Genomic DNA, 21,465 nt, shown 5'->3' on the forward strand with positions numbered 1-21,465 from the left:
GAAGTCGAGAATTGATTTATTTTTAGTTTCTTCTTCTTCTCTTCAATTTGTTAATGAGGATAAACATGTTTATGCACCCCTTTCGGACCACAAATTAATTATTTTGAAACTAGGCTCCATTGACCCGCAATCGGGCATGAGAGGTTATTGGAAGTTTAACAATACTCTTTTGAGTGACGTCTCCTTTAATGATTCTGTTAAGCTTCTAGCGAAAGAGATCTTCGAGATTGACATTAATAATGGACATAAGAAAAAGTGGGAGTACTTCAAGTATAAAATTAGACAATTGGCTATAAAAAGATCTAAGGAAATAAATAAAGAAAAATATAATTCAGAACATGTCTTGATGAATAAATTAACTCAATTAATGTCAAAAGGAAAAATTAACCCAGAAGAAGAAATTGAGCTAAAAGCCATCCAAATTCAGATAGACCAAATATATACAGAAATGGCAAAGGGGGCATTTATTAGATCAAGGGCTAAGTGGCTGGAAGAGGGTGAAAAAAAAAAACCAATTATTTTTTTGCTTTAGAAAAAAGGAATGCTAAAAGAAATTCTGTAACTGAGCTCTACATTGATGGCACTCTTTCTAAGGATCTTACTCACATTTCTAAATTTGTTAGCTCGTTTTATGGTAATTTATATCAGTCTAATTTTAACAGAGAAGAAAGTGTAAGTTTTTTTGAAAAAATTCAGCTCAGTATCCCTATTATTAGTGAAGATTATAAAGCATCTTGTGACGCTGATCTCTCTTTAAATGAGGTGAAAAATGCTTTGTTTGCTATGAAGAAAGGAAAATCTCCCGGGATAGATGGGCTAGGAGCGGAGGTCTATATTCATTTCTGGGAGCTTATTCAACTCCCTTTAATGCACATGTATAGGGAGTGTATTGATCAAGGGGAAATGACCACAACAATGAAGCAAGGCATTATCTCCTTGATCCCAAAACCTGGTAAAGACCCTCACCTAATTGATAATTGGCGTCCAATCACATTATTAATTATAGATTATAAAATTCTGGCCTCTGTATATGCAAATAGATTAAAATCTGATTTAAATTCATTAATTGCAGAAACTCAAACGGGTTTCATGAAAAACCACCACATTAGCAATAACATAAGACTCGTTTTAGACTTGCTTGACTATGCTGACAATATTGATTCTGACACCTTCGTTTTGTTTCTTGATTTTTACAAAGCGTTCGACACAATCGAACACCCTATTTTAATACAAGCCATCAAGGCATTTGGTTTTGGAAGCCCTTTCGTCGACATTGTCAGCATGTTCTACAAAGATATAAATAGTTCTGTTATAATTCATCAAAATACTTCTCCACGATTTCAGATTAATAAGGGGGTCAGGCAGGGGTGCAACATTTCTCCCTTTTTATTTATCTTAGTAACCGAACTACTAGCTATACACTTAGTAAAGGACGTACATTTTGGAGGAATAAAGATTTTTGGAAAGAAATAAAGATCTCACAGCTGGCGGATGACACCACCATTTTTTTTAACAACAAGGACCAGTTGAGCATTGTCTTTGAACTGGTGGAGAAATTCTCTTCTGCGTCTGGTTTAAGGCTTAATCGATCCAAGTGTGAGCTGTTGCCACTTCATTGTTGTAGTGACTCTGCTATCGATAACATTCCAGTTAAACAGAATGTAAAATATTTAGGTATACATGTATGTAAAAATATTATAGTTAGACAGAATTTAAATTTCTCGAATAGGATACAGAAAACCAAATTAATATTCAACTGCTGGCTACAAAGAGACCTGTCCGTCTTAGGTAGAGTATTACTCTCCAAGGCAGAAGGCCTTTCTCGCTTTGTTTACCCTTCCTTGTCTCTTTTTGTAAAGGACTCAATTGCTAATCAAGTCAACAAGACTTTTTTAGATTTCATTTGGAAGAACAAGTCTCATAGGCTTAAAAAGAATGTTCTCTCTAACCCTAAAGAAAAGGGAGGTCTAGAGATTTTGGATTTTATAGATGTGGTCAACACTTTCAAAATTAATTGGTTAAAAAGGTGCATTCGAAATCCTGATTCTATTTTTTTCTTTATTCCAAACTTTATTTTTAATAAGCTGGGTGGGCTCTCATTTCTTCTAAAGTGTAATTTTCTACCAAATAAATTACCTATCAAACTGTCCAACTTCCACCAACAGTCCCTCTTGGCCTGGAAATTATCCTTCAATCACAACTTCTCACCACACAAATCTCTCCTTTGGAGCAACTGTGACATTCTTATTAGGAATAAATCCGTATTCTTCCCTAAGTGGTTCGATAGAGGAATTAACCATGTACAGAATTTGATGATTCTGGCACAATGCTCTCTTATAAACAGTTTATGGTAGCTCATGATTTCCCAATACCTTTTAAAGATTTTAAATCTATCTCTGATGGCATCCCTGTCGGAATCAGACAATTAATTAAAAATCATCTGAGCTATGGAAACAAAGAAATCAGACAGCTTTCACTTATGTTGGATGGTGTAGAACTGTCTGATAAAAAATGTAATAATAAGCATATTCGCCGACATTTGCAAAAGAGTAACTCCATTGCTCCAAGGGGGATGTTTTATTGGAACTCCTTAATAAGTGAAATAAATTGGAAAAAAACATGGTTGATTCCTCACAAATACTGTATCTCTAATAAAGCTAAAGAGGTCCACTTTAAACTTTTACATAACATTTACCCTACAAATTGTTCTGTTGCTAAATTTCTAGACATTGACACATGCTGCAGCTTTTGTAAACAGGACACTGAAACCATTCCTCATTTATTTTTTAATTGTCCAGTTACCAAAAGGTTTTGGGAAAATTTGGGTACTCACTTTCTCCAATCTCAAAATATAACTCATTCATTCACCCTGAAAGATATTATCTGTTACTTTTATTTCCCACAAGATGGCACCCTGGAGTTTGAATTAAACTTTATAATCTGCTAAGTTCTTTATACACAAGCAGAAATTTAATAAGTCTTCCTTATGTTTTAAACATTATATTTTGGAACTTAATATGCTTCTTAAATCACACAAGCTTGTAAAGAACAAGAAGAATGGAAAACTTTTGTGTAAATATTATGACCTATTCCCCGAATCCTCTTAATATTCTTATTTTTCCATTTCTTTAGTATGTATGGTTTTTTGTTTTATTTTGTTTTTAGTCTGTTCTTCATTTGTTTGTTTTGTTCTTTGTCTCTGGTATGGTATGTCTGTATAAATGTTTGATTGTATATTGATGGTTTTACACGTTTGTACCCATTGTTGCCTTCAATAAAAAATAAAATAAAAAAAATAAAAATAAAAAAAAGCATGGTTGAAGTCGAACAAGAAAAAAAAAAAAAAAAAAAACACTTTTCTAACCGGCATGCATCTCGCGCTGATCACCGGTCATCGGTTCTGCGCAGATTTTGCTCATCTCAAACAAGCCTAATGACAAGAGGGCAGAATCATGACAGTTTTAATTGTCATAAGCAAGTTAAATGTATGTACATATATATAAAATAATAACATATTTTTTAAAAATACAGAAATCAGATTTTTAACCCTTATGCATCAGTTTATAAAGTTACTCTGAGGTCTTTAGGACAAAAATGTCCGTGTCAACAAATAAACTGTCATAAACAATTGAAGCTTCGGAGCACAAATTTAATTCTAAAGACATTTAAGAAGAAGACTACTCTTGGAAGATTATTGGTGAAAAAAACTTACAAAAGTGAAAAAGAAAGTTAGAGGTTTACATTTATGAAAATGATTTATTTATAAAATGTGTATTTAATAAAACATGTTAAACTCAAAAACTGCTACCAAATAAAAGCCATGAATACAAACAAGTTGTGTTTTAAATCTAAAAAAAAAAAAACTTTCAGTGAGATTTTGTTTGGGTTCATTTCTAAACTTTCCCATTAAATGCAGCAAAGCTCCACTGGTATGTACAGTACAGTAGTGAAAATGACAATGACAATTTATTTGTATAGCACTATTAAAACAACAGCTGTTGACCAATGTGCTTTCCACATAGACTCACAAATCAATAAGAAACTTTATATTTAAAAAAACATGTAAGCACATACAAAAAGACAGTCTTTAATCAAAAGCTTTTGAAAATAAAAATGTATTGTAAATGCAGACAGTATGCAAACACACAAGGTTTATTTATAACAGAAAACAGGGGAAAACAAAACCCACGAGGGGGCAAAAGCAAAGACAAACTACACTAAGACTTGACTGATAACTAGACTAACAAACAGCAACACAAACTCACAATTCTCATTAAACAGGATACAGACAAAGTACTCACAGGACTATCACAGAGATGAACACGCCATGATTGACAATGAACCGGCACAGGACAGCAAACACATGGGGATTAAAAAGGGAGAAACTAATGAGGGGAACAGGTGACACTGACTAGGTAACAGGTAACACTGACTAGGTAATAATGACAAGACGAGGATAACAAGGGGGCAGGGTTAAGTAACGAGAAAACGCAAGCACATGGCCCAAACAAAAGGCCATGTGCTTGCACACAAAACATGGCTCTGTCATGATCCTGCCTCAAGACCTGTGAAAAATCAAGGACACGAGGGCAGAATCATGACACTACTCTGTAACGCACTGGTAACCAGTGCAATGATCTTAGAATCGGGGTGATATGCTCTCTCTCTTTTTTTTTCGCAAAGAAAACGGGCCGTAGCATTTTGGACACATTGTAAACGAGATAGCGTTTGCTGACTAATTCCCAGATATAATGAGTTACAATAGTCCAATCTCGATGAGATAAAAACGTGAATTAATTTCTCAAGATCTTTAAATGAGAGAAACGGTTTTGCTTTAACGAGCAGACGTAGCTGATAAAAACATGATTTTACCACAGAGTTTGTCGATCAAATTTTAGATTATCGTCCAAAACAAAACCCAAATCTTTCACCCAGGGTCTCAGGTACACGGACATCTCACCCAGATTTAAGTTTACAGATTTTGATAGCTCAGATGGGCTAAACATAATGATTTCGGTTTTCTTTTCATTAAAAATTACAAAATTTAAAGAAAGCCATGCCTTTACCTCCGCATGCTGTAAGAGACGTTAGGCTTAAAAAATCTCGTTTCACGGGCAAATAGACCTGTGTGTCGTCTGCGTAGCAATGAAATGACAGACCGTGTTTTTTAAAAATGGACCCAAGAGAAAGCATATATATAGAAAATAATAATGGAGCTAAAATAGAGCCCTGCGGAACTCCATAGTGTAGGTGTGCTGTACTCGAATAATGTTCACCCATCTTAACTGAGAAACTCCTATTTGTTAAAAATGATATTAACCATTTCAAAGCTGTACCTCCTATACCAACATAGTGCCTTAGACGGTCAATTAGGATAGTATGGTCAATAGTATCAAACGCTGCTGTTAAATCGAGAAGAACAAGTACTGTAAAATCACCAGAGTCGCAAGTAATTAAAATATCATTAAGAACTCTGACCAATGCGGTCTCTGTGGAGTGACATTTTCGAAAGCCAGACTGAAATATTTCAAATAATGAGTTCTCAGCTAAATAACTCTGTAACTGCAATAGAACAATTTTTTCGAGAAATTTATAAACAAATGGCAAATTAGAAATTGGCCTAAAATTTGTCACAACAGATGAATCCAGGTTCGGTTTTTTAATCATTGGACGGATCACTGCATGCTTTAAGCAGTCAGGCATAATGCCAGATTCTAGACTGCGATTTATTATAATCAGAAAATATGGAGCCATATCTGTAATGAGTTGTTTAAATAAAAAAGGAGGAAGACTATCCAGTGGTGAGCCAGAAGGCTTGAGCTGCTTAGCTATTTCTAACCATTCCAGCTATTTCTAACAAGTAGTGAACAGAAACAGTTGTGATTAGCAGTACAGTAGACCTTTTCTCTATCAAATATTACACACACACACACACACACACACACACACACACACACACACACACACACACACTTTCTAGTACATGCATGATACACACAACACAAATTACAATTGATATGCAAATACGCAGAAAACATGAATAAAGCGAGTATTTGCTTTATAGGCCAAACCTGAGAAAATGACGCCATCTTGTGAAAAAGTCAAAAAAATTATTTTGTATCTTTATCAACAGAATAAAAAATGTAAAATGTTTGTTTGTTAAATGGTCCTGGGATTAATCAAAGTTTTCAATGGGGACATTATTGTCTGCAAGGTCCTGAGTGTAAATATTTTGTGTTACTAGTGTAAAAGTGATTCATGAAAGAAAAAGATTTGTTAGGTTAGCTCTAAAGTTTACATTTAAGTGTGATTTATGAATGAGACCCTTTTATTACAGTGTTATTATTGAAGTATAATTTGCCAAACTGTATTAGTCTATAAGCAGAATCAGATTTAACTGTGATTTTCTGCTGTGATAAACAGTTTAACTGGTAAGATCCTCAGAGGAGAAGTTGTGCAGTGATTATATAAGAATGGAAAGACTGTGTCGTTGAAGGATGTTGTGAATGTGAGTAAATGTGTGTTAGTTACAGGATCAGAGAATGACACTGTTCCTCTGTCATAGTCCAGCTGAACTCTCACACGCTGGAGCTTCTGTTTAACAGTAAAGACAGTGAGGTGTTGCTCCGGGGATTTTGAGCTGTATTTGCTGTTCCTGTAACGCACACGCCAGACATTAGAGTTAAAGAAGACATCTCCCTTCCTCTGGTTTGATGCTGTGGTTATTCCAAGACTCCAGCATGTATTGTCTCCAACCTCCACATCCCAGCAGTGTGTTCCTGAGTTAAAGCCCTCAGATCTCAGGACACATGGATACCTGTCAAACCTCTCTGGATTATCAGGATACATGTTATCTACATCACTGAACGACACACTGGTCAGATCAGCAGAGAGTGTGAGACGAGGATGTGCTGTGTTTGGATCCAGAGTCAACGGCGCTGCAGAGAGAATAACATCAGATTAGAGGATGAGATATGATTATATTAGAAATGTAAATGTAAAACACATATAAAGACTTTGTCGAAAAAATCATAAAATCATAACAATGGTCTCTCAGTTACTGTCAGAATGGATTGAGGTTTCAGATTTAATATCATTATTCAATAAACACTATTGTATCCTAATACATAAACATAGACCATGAGGAATAGACTTCATTATGAGTTCGCTGTATGATCTGATGATTTTCTGAAATACAGTTTAGATTCACTTAGAAATTCAAGTGATTATTAAATCTATTTCTATCAAATGTTGATGTTGTGTGTGTTTCTATCTGAACTATCTTCTGCACTGGTGTCAGATCTGCTGAGACTCACTGTGTTGGACAGTTTCCAGCATCTTCTTCCCGGCTCTTCCCGGCAGGTTACCCAGATAACGCGACACAGGAATCAAAGCTCCAGAACTCATCCGTGGATCCGGCTGTGAGATCTGGACTCTGAGGAACATTCAGGAGTCAGAACTGCAGTGAGTTTGAGTTCAGATCCACTGAGAGAAGAGATACGAGCAGCTCACTTACCTTTCCATTGAGGCGTTATAGTTCTGGAAAATATAGAGTTTGAAAACATTTTAATATCTTATCAAACACTCTCACTGTCAATAAGTCTCTCTAAACAAGTTGTTTTCTGCACAGAGAATGAAGCCAGATTGATTTCTCACCTTTAGAAACGAGACGTCATTGTCTTTCATCATATCCTCCATGTCTCTGATTGTGTGTGAAAGAGCTGAGATGTGTGTGTTCATCTCCTCCAGCTTCTCCTTCATCCTCTGCTTCTTCTGCTCCTCTTCCTCCCTCAGTGCAGTGACTGCAGCTTCTTCTTCGTCTCTGAGAAACTGATGAAGCTTCTCAAACTCTTCTTTAATCTGACGCTCTGTGTGCTCAGCTTGAGACTGAAATCACATCACATTCACTTCAGTCAGCTCTGTGTGAACACACACTCCACTAATGTCAATAATAAACTGTGTGTGAATGTTGAAAATGTAACTCTTTATACATCCTCACCTTTATGTGTTCAATTGTTTTATCACACTCTTCTTTCATTTCTTCTCCATGTTTGAGCTTGTTTTGTAGGGACGTCAGCGCTGTATTAAATTCCTCCTACAGGTTAAGATGAAAATCTGTGAAACTTATGCAGCTAAGAGGTTTAAACATTGTATGTTTGGATATTTTTATTGTTATATTATTTATATGTTCATTCTCAGGAAGCATTTGTCTCTCAAAATTGCAAGACATATATATTTTAATAATCTAATTAGGAAAGGATGAACATCAAGACCGGGTTTTCAGCAAACAAATGTGATTTTGCAATGGCCAATTATTGATGATGATATCCATGCAGTTGTATATTTGAGGCTGTGCAAATACAAATACAGAAAGAGAAAGACTGTTAGTATCAATCACTTTTTGGTGTGCCTTGTAATACATCACATATTAATAAAAAAATATTAATAACCCATGACATATAGATTTTTTCAAAACATGTTTTGTGCCAATGCTGTTACACTCAAGAAGATTTGAACATCAGAGCAGTTTAAGCTTAATGCAGAGCTATATCAGTAAATCATAGAGATTTAGTCTGAGCAAAAATAAATACTGGTCTTTTGTACACAAATAAAACTGTTTCTATGTTTAGCACTGTTTTTATGAAATGAGAGATATTTGTCTTACCTTGTAAGATGAAAGCACTTCACTGATGGGTTTGAATGTGTGATTGGTGTGTTTCTCTGAGTCTCTGCACACTAAACACGCAGGCTGTTTGTCCTCCAGACAGAAGAGTTTGAGTTTCTCACTGTGTAAACTGCAGATCTCCTCAGATCCTGATGAACGTTTCTCATTTCCCTCCTTTATCAATGAATCACACAAGTTTTTTAACACGAGAATAACTGGAGGATCATCTTTTGAGGATCTTCTCCTGCAGACAGGACACTCCTGAGTTTTCTTAGTTTTCCAGAACTGTTGTAGACACTCTTTACAGAAACTGTGACTACAGGACAGAATAACAGGAACCTTGAAGATTTCACAGCAAACAGGACAAGAAAGCTCTTCCACAGATTTTGAATCCATTTCATCGTCTTGTAAAATATCCAATAATCTACAGTTTACTTTCACTTTCTGAACTTTGGTTTAAAGAGTAAATAACCATTACAATCAAAATCTAATCTGGGTTAATTCAAAAATAAACAAAAATGCTATAATATAGTGTATCCTCCTCTGTTCTTCACAACACTGTCTCGTTTTAGCTTTCAGTAAAAACGAAAGGCAGGAATAATGACTAGTCACTTCCTGGTATGGTTTGTAAGAGGGTGGAGTTTCTGAAGACATTCTGAAGCAGGATGTATAGTTTTATCTTTATTTTAAATATGCTTACAAGCACATTCTGGACTGAAATGAACTGGAATTAACTGAATAAAGAATCAAGTGAGAGTCTGTAGCATAAAAAAACATTATAAGAGAGAGGGGGGGGGGGGGCATACTGTAAATGTGGTACGAGTAGTATACCAGTATGTGCTTGTCACCGGCCGGGGTGGGAATGGAGCCCAGTAACCCACCAACCGTACCAACTACCACTCTGAGGAGCTACACCAGGAGGACACCACGAGACAGGACACAAAATAAGATAAGTTACTTGGCTTTATTGAGGCTTTAAAACATGCTTAAAATAGCGTCAATGAGGAGAGCTGAAGCTCTTTTTCTCCCTCAGGGTGGCCCGAGAGCTGAGCTGGCTGGCTCTGTTCCTATGTGTCAACGGTGGAGCTCTGAACACTCGGGTTACAGGAATCTTTCGGTGAGTAACTCGGGGCAAAGGGAATAACTAGTTTCCTCTATTTCCTCAGGACGGCGGTGAAGCACAAGAGACACAAACAGCGGGGGTTCTTAGGCGAGTAACTCAGGACAGCATGGACCACTGGCTTGCGGCTTCCTCAGGACAACAGTGGAGCTCAGGATACTCGGGCAACGAGGATTTTTCGGTGAGTAACTCAGAACAGCGTACACAGCTGACTTACGGTTTCCTCGGGACAGCGATGGAGCTCAGGATGCTCGGGCAGCGAGGATTTTTCGGTGAGTAACTCGGAACAGCGTGAGCGGCTGGTGTACGGTTTCCCCAGGACAGCGATGGAGCTCAGGATGCTCGGGCAGCGAGGATTTTCCGGTGAGTAACTCAGAACAGCGTGTACAGCTGACTTGCGGCTTCCTCAGGACAGCGGTGGAGCTCCGGATGCTCGGGCAGCGAGGATTTTTCGGTGAGTAACTCAGAACAGCGGGAGCAGCTGACTTACGGTTTTCTCAGGACAGCGATGGGGTTCAACTGCCCGCCCAGACCCCGCTGCATGAGCCGTTGGAAAGTGGCTGGGGCGTTGCAAAGCCCGAACGGCATCCGATCCCATTCAAACAGGCCGAAAGGTGTAGTAAAGGTGGTCTTTTCCCGATCCCTCTCCTCTACCTGTACCTGCCAGTATCCACTGGCGAGATCGAGTGTCGAATACCAAGCGGCATATGTCAGGCTGGTGAGGGAATCTTCAATCCGGGGCAAGGGAAACGCGTCCTTCTTGGTGACCTGGTTCAGCTTCCGGTAGTCCACGCAGAACCTCCAGGCGCCGGTCTTCTTGCGCACCAGGACGATAGGGGCCGCCCACGGGCTACTACTCTCCCGGATGATCCCTTGTTCTAACATTCCTCTCAGCAGGGTGCGTATCTCAGAATACAAGGTCGGAGGGACCGGACTGTACCGCTCCCGACTGGGTGCCGCCTCTCCCTTGGGGATGGAATGTTTCACCACATTGGTACAGCCGTAGTTTTCCTCATGAGAGGCGAAGACATGTTGCCACTTAGCCAACAGACTCTGGAGCTGACGGGTTTGGCTTTCCTCCAGGCCCTCTCCTCGCAGTGGCTCTTCCTGCAGGTGGGCCGGCAATCCTCCGCCCGAGCGATCATCCCGGGATTCTCCCTGCGTCAGGGCCACTTCCACCACCGTCGAGCTCACTTGGCAGAAGCTGACCTCTTGACCTTCTCTCATTTGATGTAGGGGTGCACCGAAATTTCGGTCGCCGAAAGTCTCCCGCATATTGATAGCGGCTCACTGATGCCCGCGAATTAGTTAAAATCTCCGGAATCTAGAGCGAGCGCGCCCGCGAGACAGAGACTGTGCTCCAAACCGTGTAGCGCGTGCACGGCAGGGAAATACACAGCAAATATTTTAGGTTTTGTTATGTAACTGTTAGTGGTAATAAAAGTGTGATGATTATTCTATTGGTTTGTGATTTTTCATTTCAGATCCATTAAAAATTAAGCAATATAAATAAATATATATTAAAGTTTTTAAAAGAAGCCATTTTCAGCTTCAGTTTCGGTTTTCTGCCAATTAAGTGCATCCTAAATTTTCGGTATCGGTTTTGGTTTTCGGCCAAGTGCACCCTAAATTTTCGGTATCGTTTTCGGCCCAGAATTTTCATTTCGGTGCATCCCTAATTTGATGGGGACCTACCGGGGGTCACACAGGCCAAACGTTGATGGCGGTAGAGGTGGACGGCATAAGGGTTCTCGTTCCGCACTCGCACCGCCACTCGGCCACGACGGGCCACGGCCAATCCTCGGGCCACTTCCACATTCTGACAATCCCATTGGGGCTCTATAAGAACCCAATCTTCTGGACCATAAGTCCGAGCAGGCAACCAAGCCCAGAGAACGGCCTCACTCCGGGCCGGGACAGAAAGGGCATAACGACAGGCAACTCGGCCGGTCTCTTCCCGATCTTGTTGGGAACTGGCTATCTGTATCCGTCGACAGTCCGCCACAATGCGCTTCCACTCCCTTTTTTCGGCCGGGGGGGTAGCTCGAACAGGCCCTATCCGGAACAGCTCCTCCCAACAATCCGTGATCACATTCATTCCTAGCAGGGCTCGATGTGCCCCCAGGCAAGAGTCCCGAACAATGACGACTCCCTTCTGCAGTATGGTGGTCCCGTGGATTTCGAAGTCTGTGACTCGGTATCCGCTGTACGGGATATCCAGGACTGTTGGCCCCTCGCAGGATAAGCCAGGGGGCTTCTGCCTCAGGTACGTAATGAACGTCAAACAGCTCCTTGGCCAAACTCTCTGAGAACAGGGTAACCTGGGACCCAGTATCCACTAGGCACCGAACCGTGGTGCCGTTCACTCGGATCTCCACAAGCGGACACTGTCCGACCAGACTGTCTCTCGGGGCCGTAGCTAAGGGGGGGTCAATAAACGGGGTCCCGACCACTTGACCCACAGTGGCCGGTCGTTCTAAAAAAACCCTTGCGAATTTCGGCGGGAACTGCACTGGCGGCTGTAGTGGCCAGGTTCTCCGCAGCTGTTACAGATTGGGCGCCCCTGTTCATCCCACTGGAACTTGGGGCCACTGGCCCGACCTGGGCATCTTTCTGGGTTCCGTCTTCCGTCCGACCATGAACGTTCTCGAGTCTCAGTCGGGGAATCGGGTCGTCCACGACGAAGCTCCTCCACTAGCTAGCCTAGTGAATTCTTTACATGAGTCGGTTCCGGCTGAAGTAGAGCCCGTGCAGCAGGGCAGATGGTTGACAGTGAGAGATCGCTCTAGTCGCGGATCAAAAAAACACTTTTCTGTTCCGATAACAAATCGATTTGCCCCGCTCAGTGAAACACCCACTGACAATTATTCTGATTGTCCATCCATCCATCCATCCATCCATCTTCTTCCGCTTATACGGGGCCGGGTCGCGGGGGCAGCAGTCTAAGCAGAGATGCCCAGACTTCCCTCTCCCTAGCCACTTCCTCTAGCTCTTCCGGGGGGACTCCGAGGCGTTCCCAGGCCAGCCGGGAGACATAGTCTCTCCAGCGTGTCCTAGGTCTTCCCCGGGGTCTCCTCCCGGTGGGACGCACCCGGAACACCTTCCCGGGAAGGCGTCCAGGAGGCATCCGGAACAGATGCCCGAGCCACCTCAGCTGACCCCTCTCGATGTGGAGAAGCAGCGGCTCTACTCTGAGCTCCTCCCGAGTGACCGAGCTCCTCACCCTATCTCTAAGGGATCGCCCAGCCACCCTGCGGAGAAAGCTCATTTCGGCCGCCTGTATCCGGGATCTTGTTCTTTCGGTCATGACCCAAAGCTTATGACCATAGGTGAGAGTAGGAACGTAGATTGACCAGTAAATCGAGAGCTTCGCCTTGCGGCTCAGCTCTTCCTTCACCACGACAGAACGGTACATCCGTTACACCCTCTCTTTACCCGAGTGTCCAAGACATACGGCCGCAGGTCAGATGAAACGACCACAAAGTCGATCATCGACCTACGGCCTAGGGTGTCCTGGTGCCACGTGTACTGATGGACACCCTTATGTTTGAACATAGTGTTCATTATGGACAAACTGTAACTAGCACAGAAGTCCAATAACTGAACACCGCTCGGGTTCAGATCAGGGGGGCCCAATCCTCCCAATCACGCCCCTCCAGGTAACACTGTCGTTGCCCACGTGGGCGTTGAAGTCCCCCAGTAGAACGACAGAGTCCCCAGTTGGAGCACTTTCCAGCACCCCTCCCAGAGACTCCAAGAAGGCCGGGTACTCTGCACTGCCGTTTGGCCCGTAGGCACACACGACAGTGAGAGACCTATCCCCGACCCGTAGGCGCAGGGAAACGACCCTCTCGTTCACCGGGGTAAACTCCAACACATGGCGGCTGAGCTGGAGGGCTATTAACAAACCCACACCAGCCCGCCGCCTCTCACCATGGGCAACTCCAGAGTGGTGAAGAGTCCATCCTCTCTCAAGGAGTGTGGTTCCACAGCCCAAGCTGTGCGTAGAGGTGATTCCAACTATCTCTAGTTGGAACCTCTCAACCTCACGCACAATCTCATGCTCCTTCCCCGCCAGCGAGGTGACGTTCCACGTCCCTATAGCTAGTTTCCGTGTCCAGGGATCGGGTTGTCGAGGCCCCCGCCTTCGACTGCTGCCCGATCCTCTCAGCACCGGCCCCTTACGGTCCCTCCTGTAGGTGGTGAGCCCACGGGAAGGCGGCCCCACGTCGCTCCTTCGGGCTGAACCCAGCCAGACCCCGTGGGGGGAGGCCCGGCCACCAGCCGGTAATTGTGCCCTGGTAATTGGTGATTCGATCACACGGAACGTGAAAATAGAGACACCAGCCACCATAGTCACATGTTTGCCGGGAGCCAGAGCGCCTGACATCAAAGCAAATTTAAAAATGCTGTCTAATGCTAAACGTAAATTCTCTAAGATTATTATTCACGTCTGCACTAATGATGTTCGACTTCGCCAGTCGGAGATCACCAAAATTAATATTAAAGAGGTGTGTGAACTTGCAAGTATGATGTCAAGCACTGTAATTTACTCTGCCCCCCTTCCTGTTCGCAGGAGTGATGAGATAGTTAGTAGATTATGTTCACTCAATGGCTGGCTGTCTGGGTGGTGTCCGCGAAATAATATAGAATTCATAGACAATTGGAAAAGTTTTTAGGGCAGACCTGACCTGTTGAAAAGAGATGGTATTCATCCCTCCTGGGATGGTGCTGCTCTTCTCTCTAGTAATTTGGCTCATAGTCTTAGAGATAAAACATGACAATCTGGGGATCAGGTCAGGAAGCAGACAGACTGGCTTAACCGATCGTCTGCTATCGGCCTCACGTCACCAAGGTCAGATAAATCCCATCACATAGAGCCTCTTTCACCTAGATATCATCATATAGAGACTGTCTGTTCCCCGAACTTGGAAATCCAAAAAACGTTCAAACCCATCTAAGGTTAAAAATTTAATTGATGTTCAACAAATAAAAAACAGATATAATACAAATGAGCAAATGATAAAGCTTGGGTTGCTGAATATTCGATCTCTAAAGCCGTGTGTCCACCAAAGCGTTTTTTCACGCGGCTGGCTTTATTTTTCTATTGTTGTCAATGGGAACGCCGCGTTTTTAGAACGCCAGGAGCGTAACAAGGCGCTGAGCGAGTATTTAACGCTCAAGTGCTGAGCGCTCGGCGTTTTTTACAGGTCGCCGAGAGTTGAAGAATGTTCAACTTTAGGTAAAACGCAGCGCTCATCACTGTTACTTTTTAGCCAACCGTCCAATCACAGTGGAGGAGGGGCGGGACTAATACCACACGGACCAACGGATATTCTGTATCATAGCAACGATGCGTCTCAACTGAAAAAAAAACTGCGCTGCCAAAACGCTCTCAAGCGCCCGCAGCTCGGCGTTTTCAGCAAAGCGCCTAGCGTTTTCAGGTGGCTAAAAACGCTTTGGTGGACACACGGCCTTACTTCAAATGCGCTAATAGTTAATGATATGATTACAGATTATAACCTAGATGTGCTGTGTTTGACAGAAACCTGGCTAAAACCAAACGATTACATTGCTTTAAATGAGTCAACCCCACAAGATTACGGTTATAAACATGAACCTCGTCTGAAACGCAAAGGAGGAGGTGTTGCTGTAATTTATAGTAATATTTTCAAAACCACTAAGAAATCTAGTTGTAAATATAATTATTTTGAAGTGTTGGTGCTTAATGTAAAAATATATAGTGTAAATGATAAATCACGTTTGAAAATTCTGCTGGCTACTGGCTACAGGCCACCAGGGTACCATACAGACTTTATCAAAGAATTTGCTGACTTTCTATCAGAATTAGTATTGGCTGCAGATAAAGTACTAATTGTTGGTGATTTTAATATACACATAGATAATGAAAAAGATGCATTGGGATTGGCATTTAAAGACATTGTAAACTCAATTGGAGTTAGACAACACGTGTCAGGACCGACTCATTGCCGTAATCATACTCTAGATCTAATATTATCAAATGGAATAGATGTTGATGCCGTTGAAATACTGCAGCAGAGCGATGACATCTCAGATCATTATCTAGTCTCGTGTAAATTACATTTAGCCAAGGCTGCAAAGCCGACTCTGTGTTATAAATATGTTAGACCTATCACTTCTGCCACTAAAGATTGCTTTATCAATAATCTTCCTAATCAGTTTCATCATCTCAGCATCCCGGATAGCTTAGAAGAACTTGATATTGCAACAGAAACTTTTAACTCTCTCTTTTCCAGCACTTTAGACACAGTTGCTCCGTTGCGCTTAAAGAAGATTAAAGAACATAGTCCAACGCCGTGGCACAACGAGCACACTCAGGCCCTTAAGAGAGCAGCCAGAAAAATGGAGCGCAACTGGAAGACAACAAAACTAGAGGTGTTTCGGATTTCATGGAAGGAGAGCTCGATTGCTTACAGAGAGGCTTTAAAAGCTGCTAGATCTGCTTATTTTTCAACCCTATTAGAAGAAAATAAACATAATCCTAGGTATTTATTTGAAACAGTGGCTAAACTAACGAAAAAGAAAGCTTCAAGCCCAGAAGTTTCCAAGCAACACAGCAGTAATGACTTTATGAACTTCTTCACTTATAAGATCGATAATATCAGGGACAAAATTATAACTATGCAACCGTCTAATACAGTATCGCATCAGGAAGTGCATTGTAGTCTCCCTGAGGGAAAATTTGATTCATTCATTGCTATAGGAGAGGAGGAATTTTGCAAACTCGTCAAATCATCTAAATCGACAACGTGTATGTTAGACCCTATACCGACTAAGCTGCTGAAAGCGATGCTTCCAGATGTCATAGATCCTCTTCTTAATATCATTAATTCATCTTTGTCTCTAGGATACGTACCAAAAACCTTTAAGTTAGCTATGATAAAAAAAACGCAACTTACAAGGCAGTTAGTCAATTACAGGCCGATCTCTAATCTGCCATTTCTGTCAAAGATATTAGAAAAAGCAGTATCCTCACAACTGTGTTCCTTTCTTGAAAGAAATGATATCTGCGAGGATTTTCAGTCCGGATTTAGACCGTACCATAGTACCGAGACAGCTCTCGCTAGAGTCATAAATGATTTGCTCTTATCATCCGATCGTGGTTGTATCTCTCTATTAGTATTACTTGATTTTAGTGCTGCATTTGACACCATTGACCACAACATCCTTTTAAATAGACTCGAACATTATGTTGGCATTAGTGGAATTACACTAGCATGGTTTAAATAATACTGATCTGACCGTTATCAGTTTGTAGCAGTAAATGAAGAGATGTCTTATCAATCACAAGTTCAGTATGGCGTACCACAAGGCTCAGTACTAGGACCGCTGCTGTTCACTCTGTACATGCTCCCATTAGGAGATATCATTAGGAAACATGGAATTAGCTTTCACTGTTATGCCGACGATATATTTCTGTATATTTCTTCAAAACCTAACGAAACCTACCAATTCACAAAATTAACGGAATGCATAGCTGATATAAAAAATTGGATGACTAGTAATTTCCTACTACTAAATTCAGAAAAAACAGAGATTCGAATTATTGGACAAAAAACTTCCACACGTAATAACCTAGAGTACTGTCTAACATTTGATGGCTGCTCTGTTAAGTCTTCTTCGTCGGTTAGGAACCTGGGTGTGCTCTTTGATACCAATCTTTCATTTGAAAGTCACGTGTCTAGTATCTGTAAAACCGCTTTCTTCCATCTTAAAAATATATCCAAATTACGTCATATGCTCTCAATGAATAATGCAGAACAATTAGTTCATGCGTTCATGACCTCAAGGCTAGATTATTGCAATGCTCTACTGGGTGGTTGCCCTGCACGCTTAATAAACAAACTACAGCTTGTCATAATTCAGTGAGAAATTAATAGAAATGGTATATTTAATGGTTAGATTTTTGAGGATGTGAGTTAATTTAATTTATTACTCCCTCTTTCTGAGAATATCTCAGTGACATGGCAGCCCATGCCGGAGTCAGCCCTGCAAACCTATTGGTAGACAGTGGTAATATGCACTCATCCCAGATGACATCCCACCGGCAGAGGCTTTACCAGCGTCTCTATTGTGCAGCCCATCCCGATCCAGCAGCAAAACGTCTCAGGTTACGACTGTGACCCTAGTTCCCTGAGAAGGGAACGAGACGATGCGTCGATGACGCTCTGGGAACGCTTCTGCGTGATTGTGTCTGAAGCACTTATGTCAACTAGTTCAATGGCGAGAGTGGGCGTCACGGGGGGGTGACGTGACGACCAGGAAAGGATAAAGGACATCTGGTTTAGAACCGCGTTAACTTCGAAAAGGGCCGAAGCAAGTCGATCACAGGGATGTAGGAAGTATGGCAAAGTGACGCATCGTCTCGTTCCCTTCTCAGGGAACTAGGGTTACAGTCGTAACCTGAGACGTTCCCTTTCGAGGGAACCTGCGATGCGTCGATGACGCTCTGGGAACGAGAATACCAAATACGCCCATACGAAACAGAACCTGTCTGTGTGAATACTGTACAACTAAGACAAGAGCATTTGAGAACCTGGGGAAGCGCCCAGGTCGAAGTTGCAAAACCTTACGAATGTGAGCGGAGAGGACCAGCCTGCCGCATACCACATCCTACAGGGATATCTACATATGTGATGCGATCTGGGAAAACCCACCACATGGTAAAATTTGACATATTACAGGTTTTGATACCATATTAGAGCTGTTTTCAAGCCCTTTCCAAATCTGTTTTTATTTCTTTTATCGTTTGTCTGTAACAGAAGTTATGGTCATCTGAAGTCGGCTGATCGCTATGATTTTCAGAAACGGAATTTTGAGAAAAACAGATTTAATTAACTGACCCGTCCTTCTAGCGGGACGACTGGCGCTCTTTTTTTATTGCCTTTTTTTCATATTACATAGTTTAGTAATGAACATAGATTAGGTATCATTCGAAAACTTATGAACTCAAAATTCATCCTGTGAAAACCGTTTTGAAATTAGACGATTGAGAGGCGAGCAAGATCTTTTAAGCAAGCAGCTACTTCAGACTCCGTTGTTCTCTTGTGCTCTGCTCCGCATCACACAATAATGCTGGACAAAAATAAATAAATAAAAACTTGCGTGCCCTTGTAGTTTACACAGGACTGGCGGGACCTTTCTGGTATGTGGTTTATTTTGATAGGTGAACTGTCTTTGTAGTGTTAAGAGAAGGAGAGCTGTGCGCGATTAAGTTTTTTTGCACCTCCGCTTCGCCGTGCGTGTTCTTAAAGAGAAAGACACAGTCTTTTCAGCTTGCCACTATAAATCGCCATTTTTCTGCACTAAACTAGCGAATTAAGATATATTCAGAGATGATAGACAAGATGTAATAGAATAATAATTTAATGAAAACATCATTTTGACAAAAAACTGACATTCTATCTATTTTTAGACCTTACTGAAAACGTGCCAGCGCGACATCCGACGGGTTTTCCCAGATCGCATCACATATATAATAAGGCTTCTAAGCCGCCATACTCCTGTCCTGGTCTAGAAGCACCACGGAGGAAACAACCAAAGGTTCCCCCCTCAGGGAAATACCACCAAAAGGGACATGGTAGGCACTAAGGCCGCCACATACACCTTCAGTGTGGAAGGGGATAACCCTGCGGTAAAACGAAACAGCAGTAACTCCAGCACTGTAGCAATCGGGCAGTAAACTGGGCCCCACTGTCCGAGGCCCGCAATATGAAGTGAAACCCATCACTTAATACATAAAGTTTCCTCGTGGAGGGAGCTCTGGAGTGAAGTAGGTTCTCCAGAACCTCAGTTGAGAGACCAAAGACAATGAGTTGGGCACCCTCAGAGGCCAAACCCACGGGATCCAAATCTCTGGGCTGGGTGAAGATCGCCCAATCCACTTGAGACCGAAGGTCCCTCCTGACTGTAATCTCCAAGGGAGAGCAGTCGAGGAGAGACACCGGGTCCGGGTCCAGAACTCCTGGGAGCAGATTAATCGGGGAAAGATGTACATACGTAGCCTCGGCCATGTCCATACCACAACGTCCAGCCCCAAGGGAGCTGGGTGTGTGAGGGAAAACCAAAGTGGACCATGCGTCGTATCCTGAGACGCGAAGAGATCCACTTGTGCCTGGTCATAAACCCCCCAAATGTGCTCCACCACCTCAGTGTGGAGCCTCCATTCCCCGGGCCTCAGCCCCTGCCTCAACAGGATGTCTGCTCCTACATATTTATGTAAGAGACCACCGATGTGTTGTCTGTACGGACAAGCACATGATGGTCCCCCAGGTCTGGGAGGAAACGCATTGAAGACTGCCATCAGCAATTTATGTGCCAAAAAAGATGATGACTCCTCCACAGGCCCAGCCGGTGAGGGAAGTATCTGTCGAGATAGCAACTAGATGGCAAAGAGCTCCCAACACCAGAACCTGGGAAAGGAACCACTATTTCCTCCATATAACCAAGGCGCGGAGACACCGCCGCGTGATCTTGATCGTACGAAGTGGGTTTCCCCTCGGGGAGCACCCTCTGGTTCTGAGCCACCACTGCAAGGGTCTCATGTACAGTAGGCCAAAGGGTATCACATTGGATGCTGCTGCCACGAGGCCCAACAGTTTCTCGAACTGTTTCATAATGCGTGACTGCTCATGTGAGATAGGAACCAGTATTTCCTCAATATAACCAAGGCGCGGAGACACCGCCGCGTGATCTTGATCGTACGAAGTGGGTTTCCCCTCGGGGAGAACCCTCTGGTTCTGAGCCACCACTGCAAGGGTCTAATTGTACAGTAGGCCAAAGGGTATCAAATTGGACGCTGCTGCCATGAGGCCCAAAAGTTTCTCGAACTGTTTCACAGTGCGTGACTGGCCTAGCTTCAACTCTTTTGTGGCTGTGAGGATAGCAGCTACACAAACAGGCGATAGTGGCTCGCATCGTGACTGAATCCCATACCACACCAAGGAAAGTGGTTCTCTGTAATGGAGAAAGCACACTCTTCTTGGCATTGAGTCTCAACCCGAATTTCTTCATCTGAGCGAGGACGACATCTCTATGCCGAACCGCTAACTGCTCTGATTCCGCCAGAATCAGCCAGTCATCGATGTAGTTCAGAATGCGTAGCACTGCAGCCTGGCGGGGCCAAAGCTGCATCTACACACTTCGTGAACATGCGGGGTGATAGAGCTAGACCGAATGGAAGCACCCGATAATGGTATTCTTTGCCCCCAAAAGAAAACCACAGGAACTTACTTTGTTGAGGGTGGATGGAAGTAAGCGCCTTTTTAAATCTATCGTGACAAACCAGTCCTCGGATCTGATTTGAGTCACGATCTGTTTGAGTGTGAGCATCTTGAACTTGAGTTTCATGACTGCACGATACCACAGACGAAAGATCTAAAAAGGGACGCAACCCCCCATCCTTTTTCGGAACAATAAAGTAGCGGCTGTAAAACCCCGATTCTCTGTCGGGCGAGTACACCTCCTCTATAGCTCCCTTCGCTAATAGAGACTCTACTTCTTGCTCCATTACCAGAGCCTGCTAGGGATGTACTAACGCGAGTAGCACCCCGTCGATGTGGAGGAGAAAGAAACTAGATTCTGTAACCTCTCTCTATTATCTGCAGGACCCATGGAGATATATTCGGCAGATTCTTCC

General features: G+C 42.6%; 1 protein-coding gene across 1 annotated transcript in view; it reads right to left on the bottom strand.

The window, feature by feature from the left end:
• Positions 1-3,500: 3,500 nt before the first annotated feature.
• Positions 3,501-21,465, bottom strand: part of LOC307007844 (E3 ubiquitin-protein ligase TRIM39-like) — an 84,295-nt gene continuing 66,330 nt past the window's right edge. The window contains exons 2-6 of the mRNA XM_079630221.1: positions 8,000-8,095; positions 7,657-7,887; positions 7,517-7,539; positions 7,317-7,435; positions 3,501-6,938 (exon numbers count right to left, since the gene is read on the bottom strand). Of these exons, the coding sequence (XP_079486347.1) occupies positions 6,394-6,938; positions 7,317-7,435; positions 7,517-7,539; positions 7,657-7,887; positions 8,000-8,095 (1,014 nt within the window). The 3' untranslated portion in view covers positions 3,501-6,393. The remainder of the gene's footprint in view (positions 6,939-7,316; positions 7,436-7,516; positions 7,540-7,656; positions 7,888-7,999; positions 8,096-21,465) is intronic.

This window comes from Phoxinus phoxinus (assembly GCF_949152265.1).
Source record: "Phoxinus phoxinus genome assembly, chromosome: 12".
Lineage (NCBI taxonomy): Eukaryota > Metazoa > Chordata > Actinopteri > Cypriniformes > Leuciscidae > Phoxinus > Phoxinus phoxinus.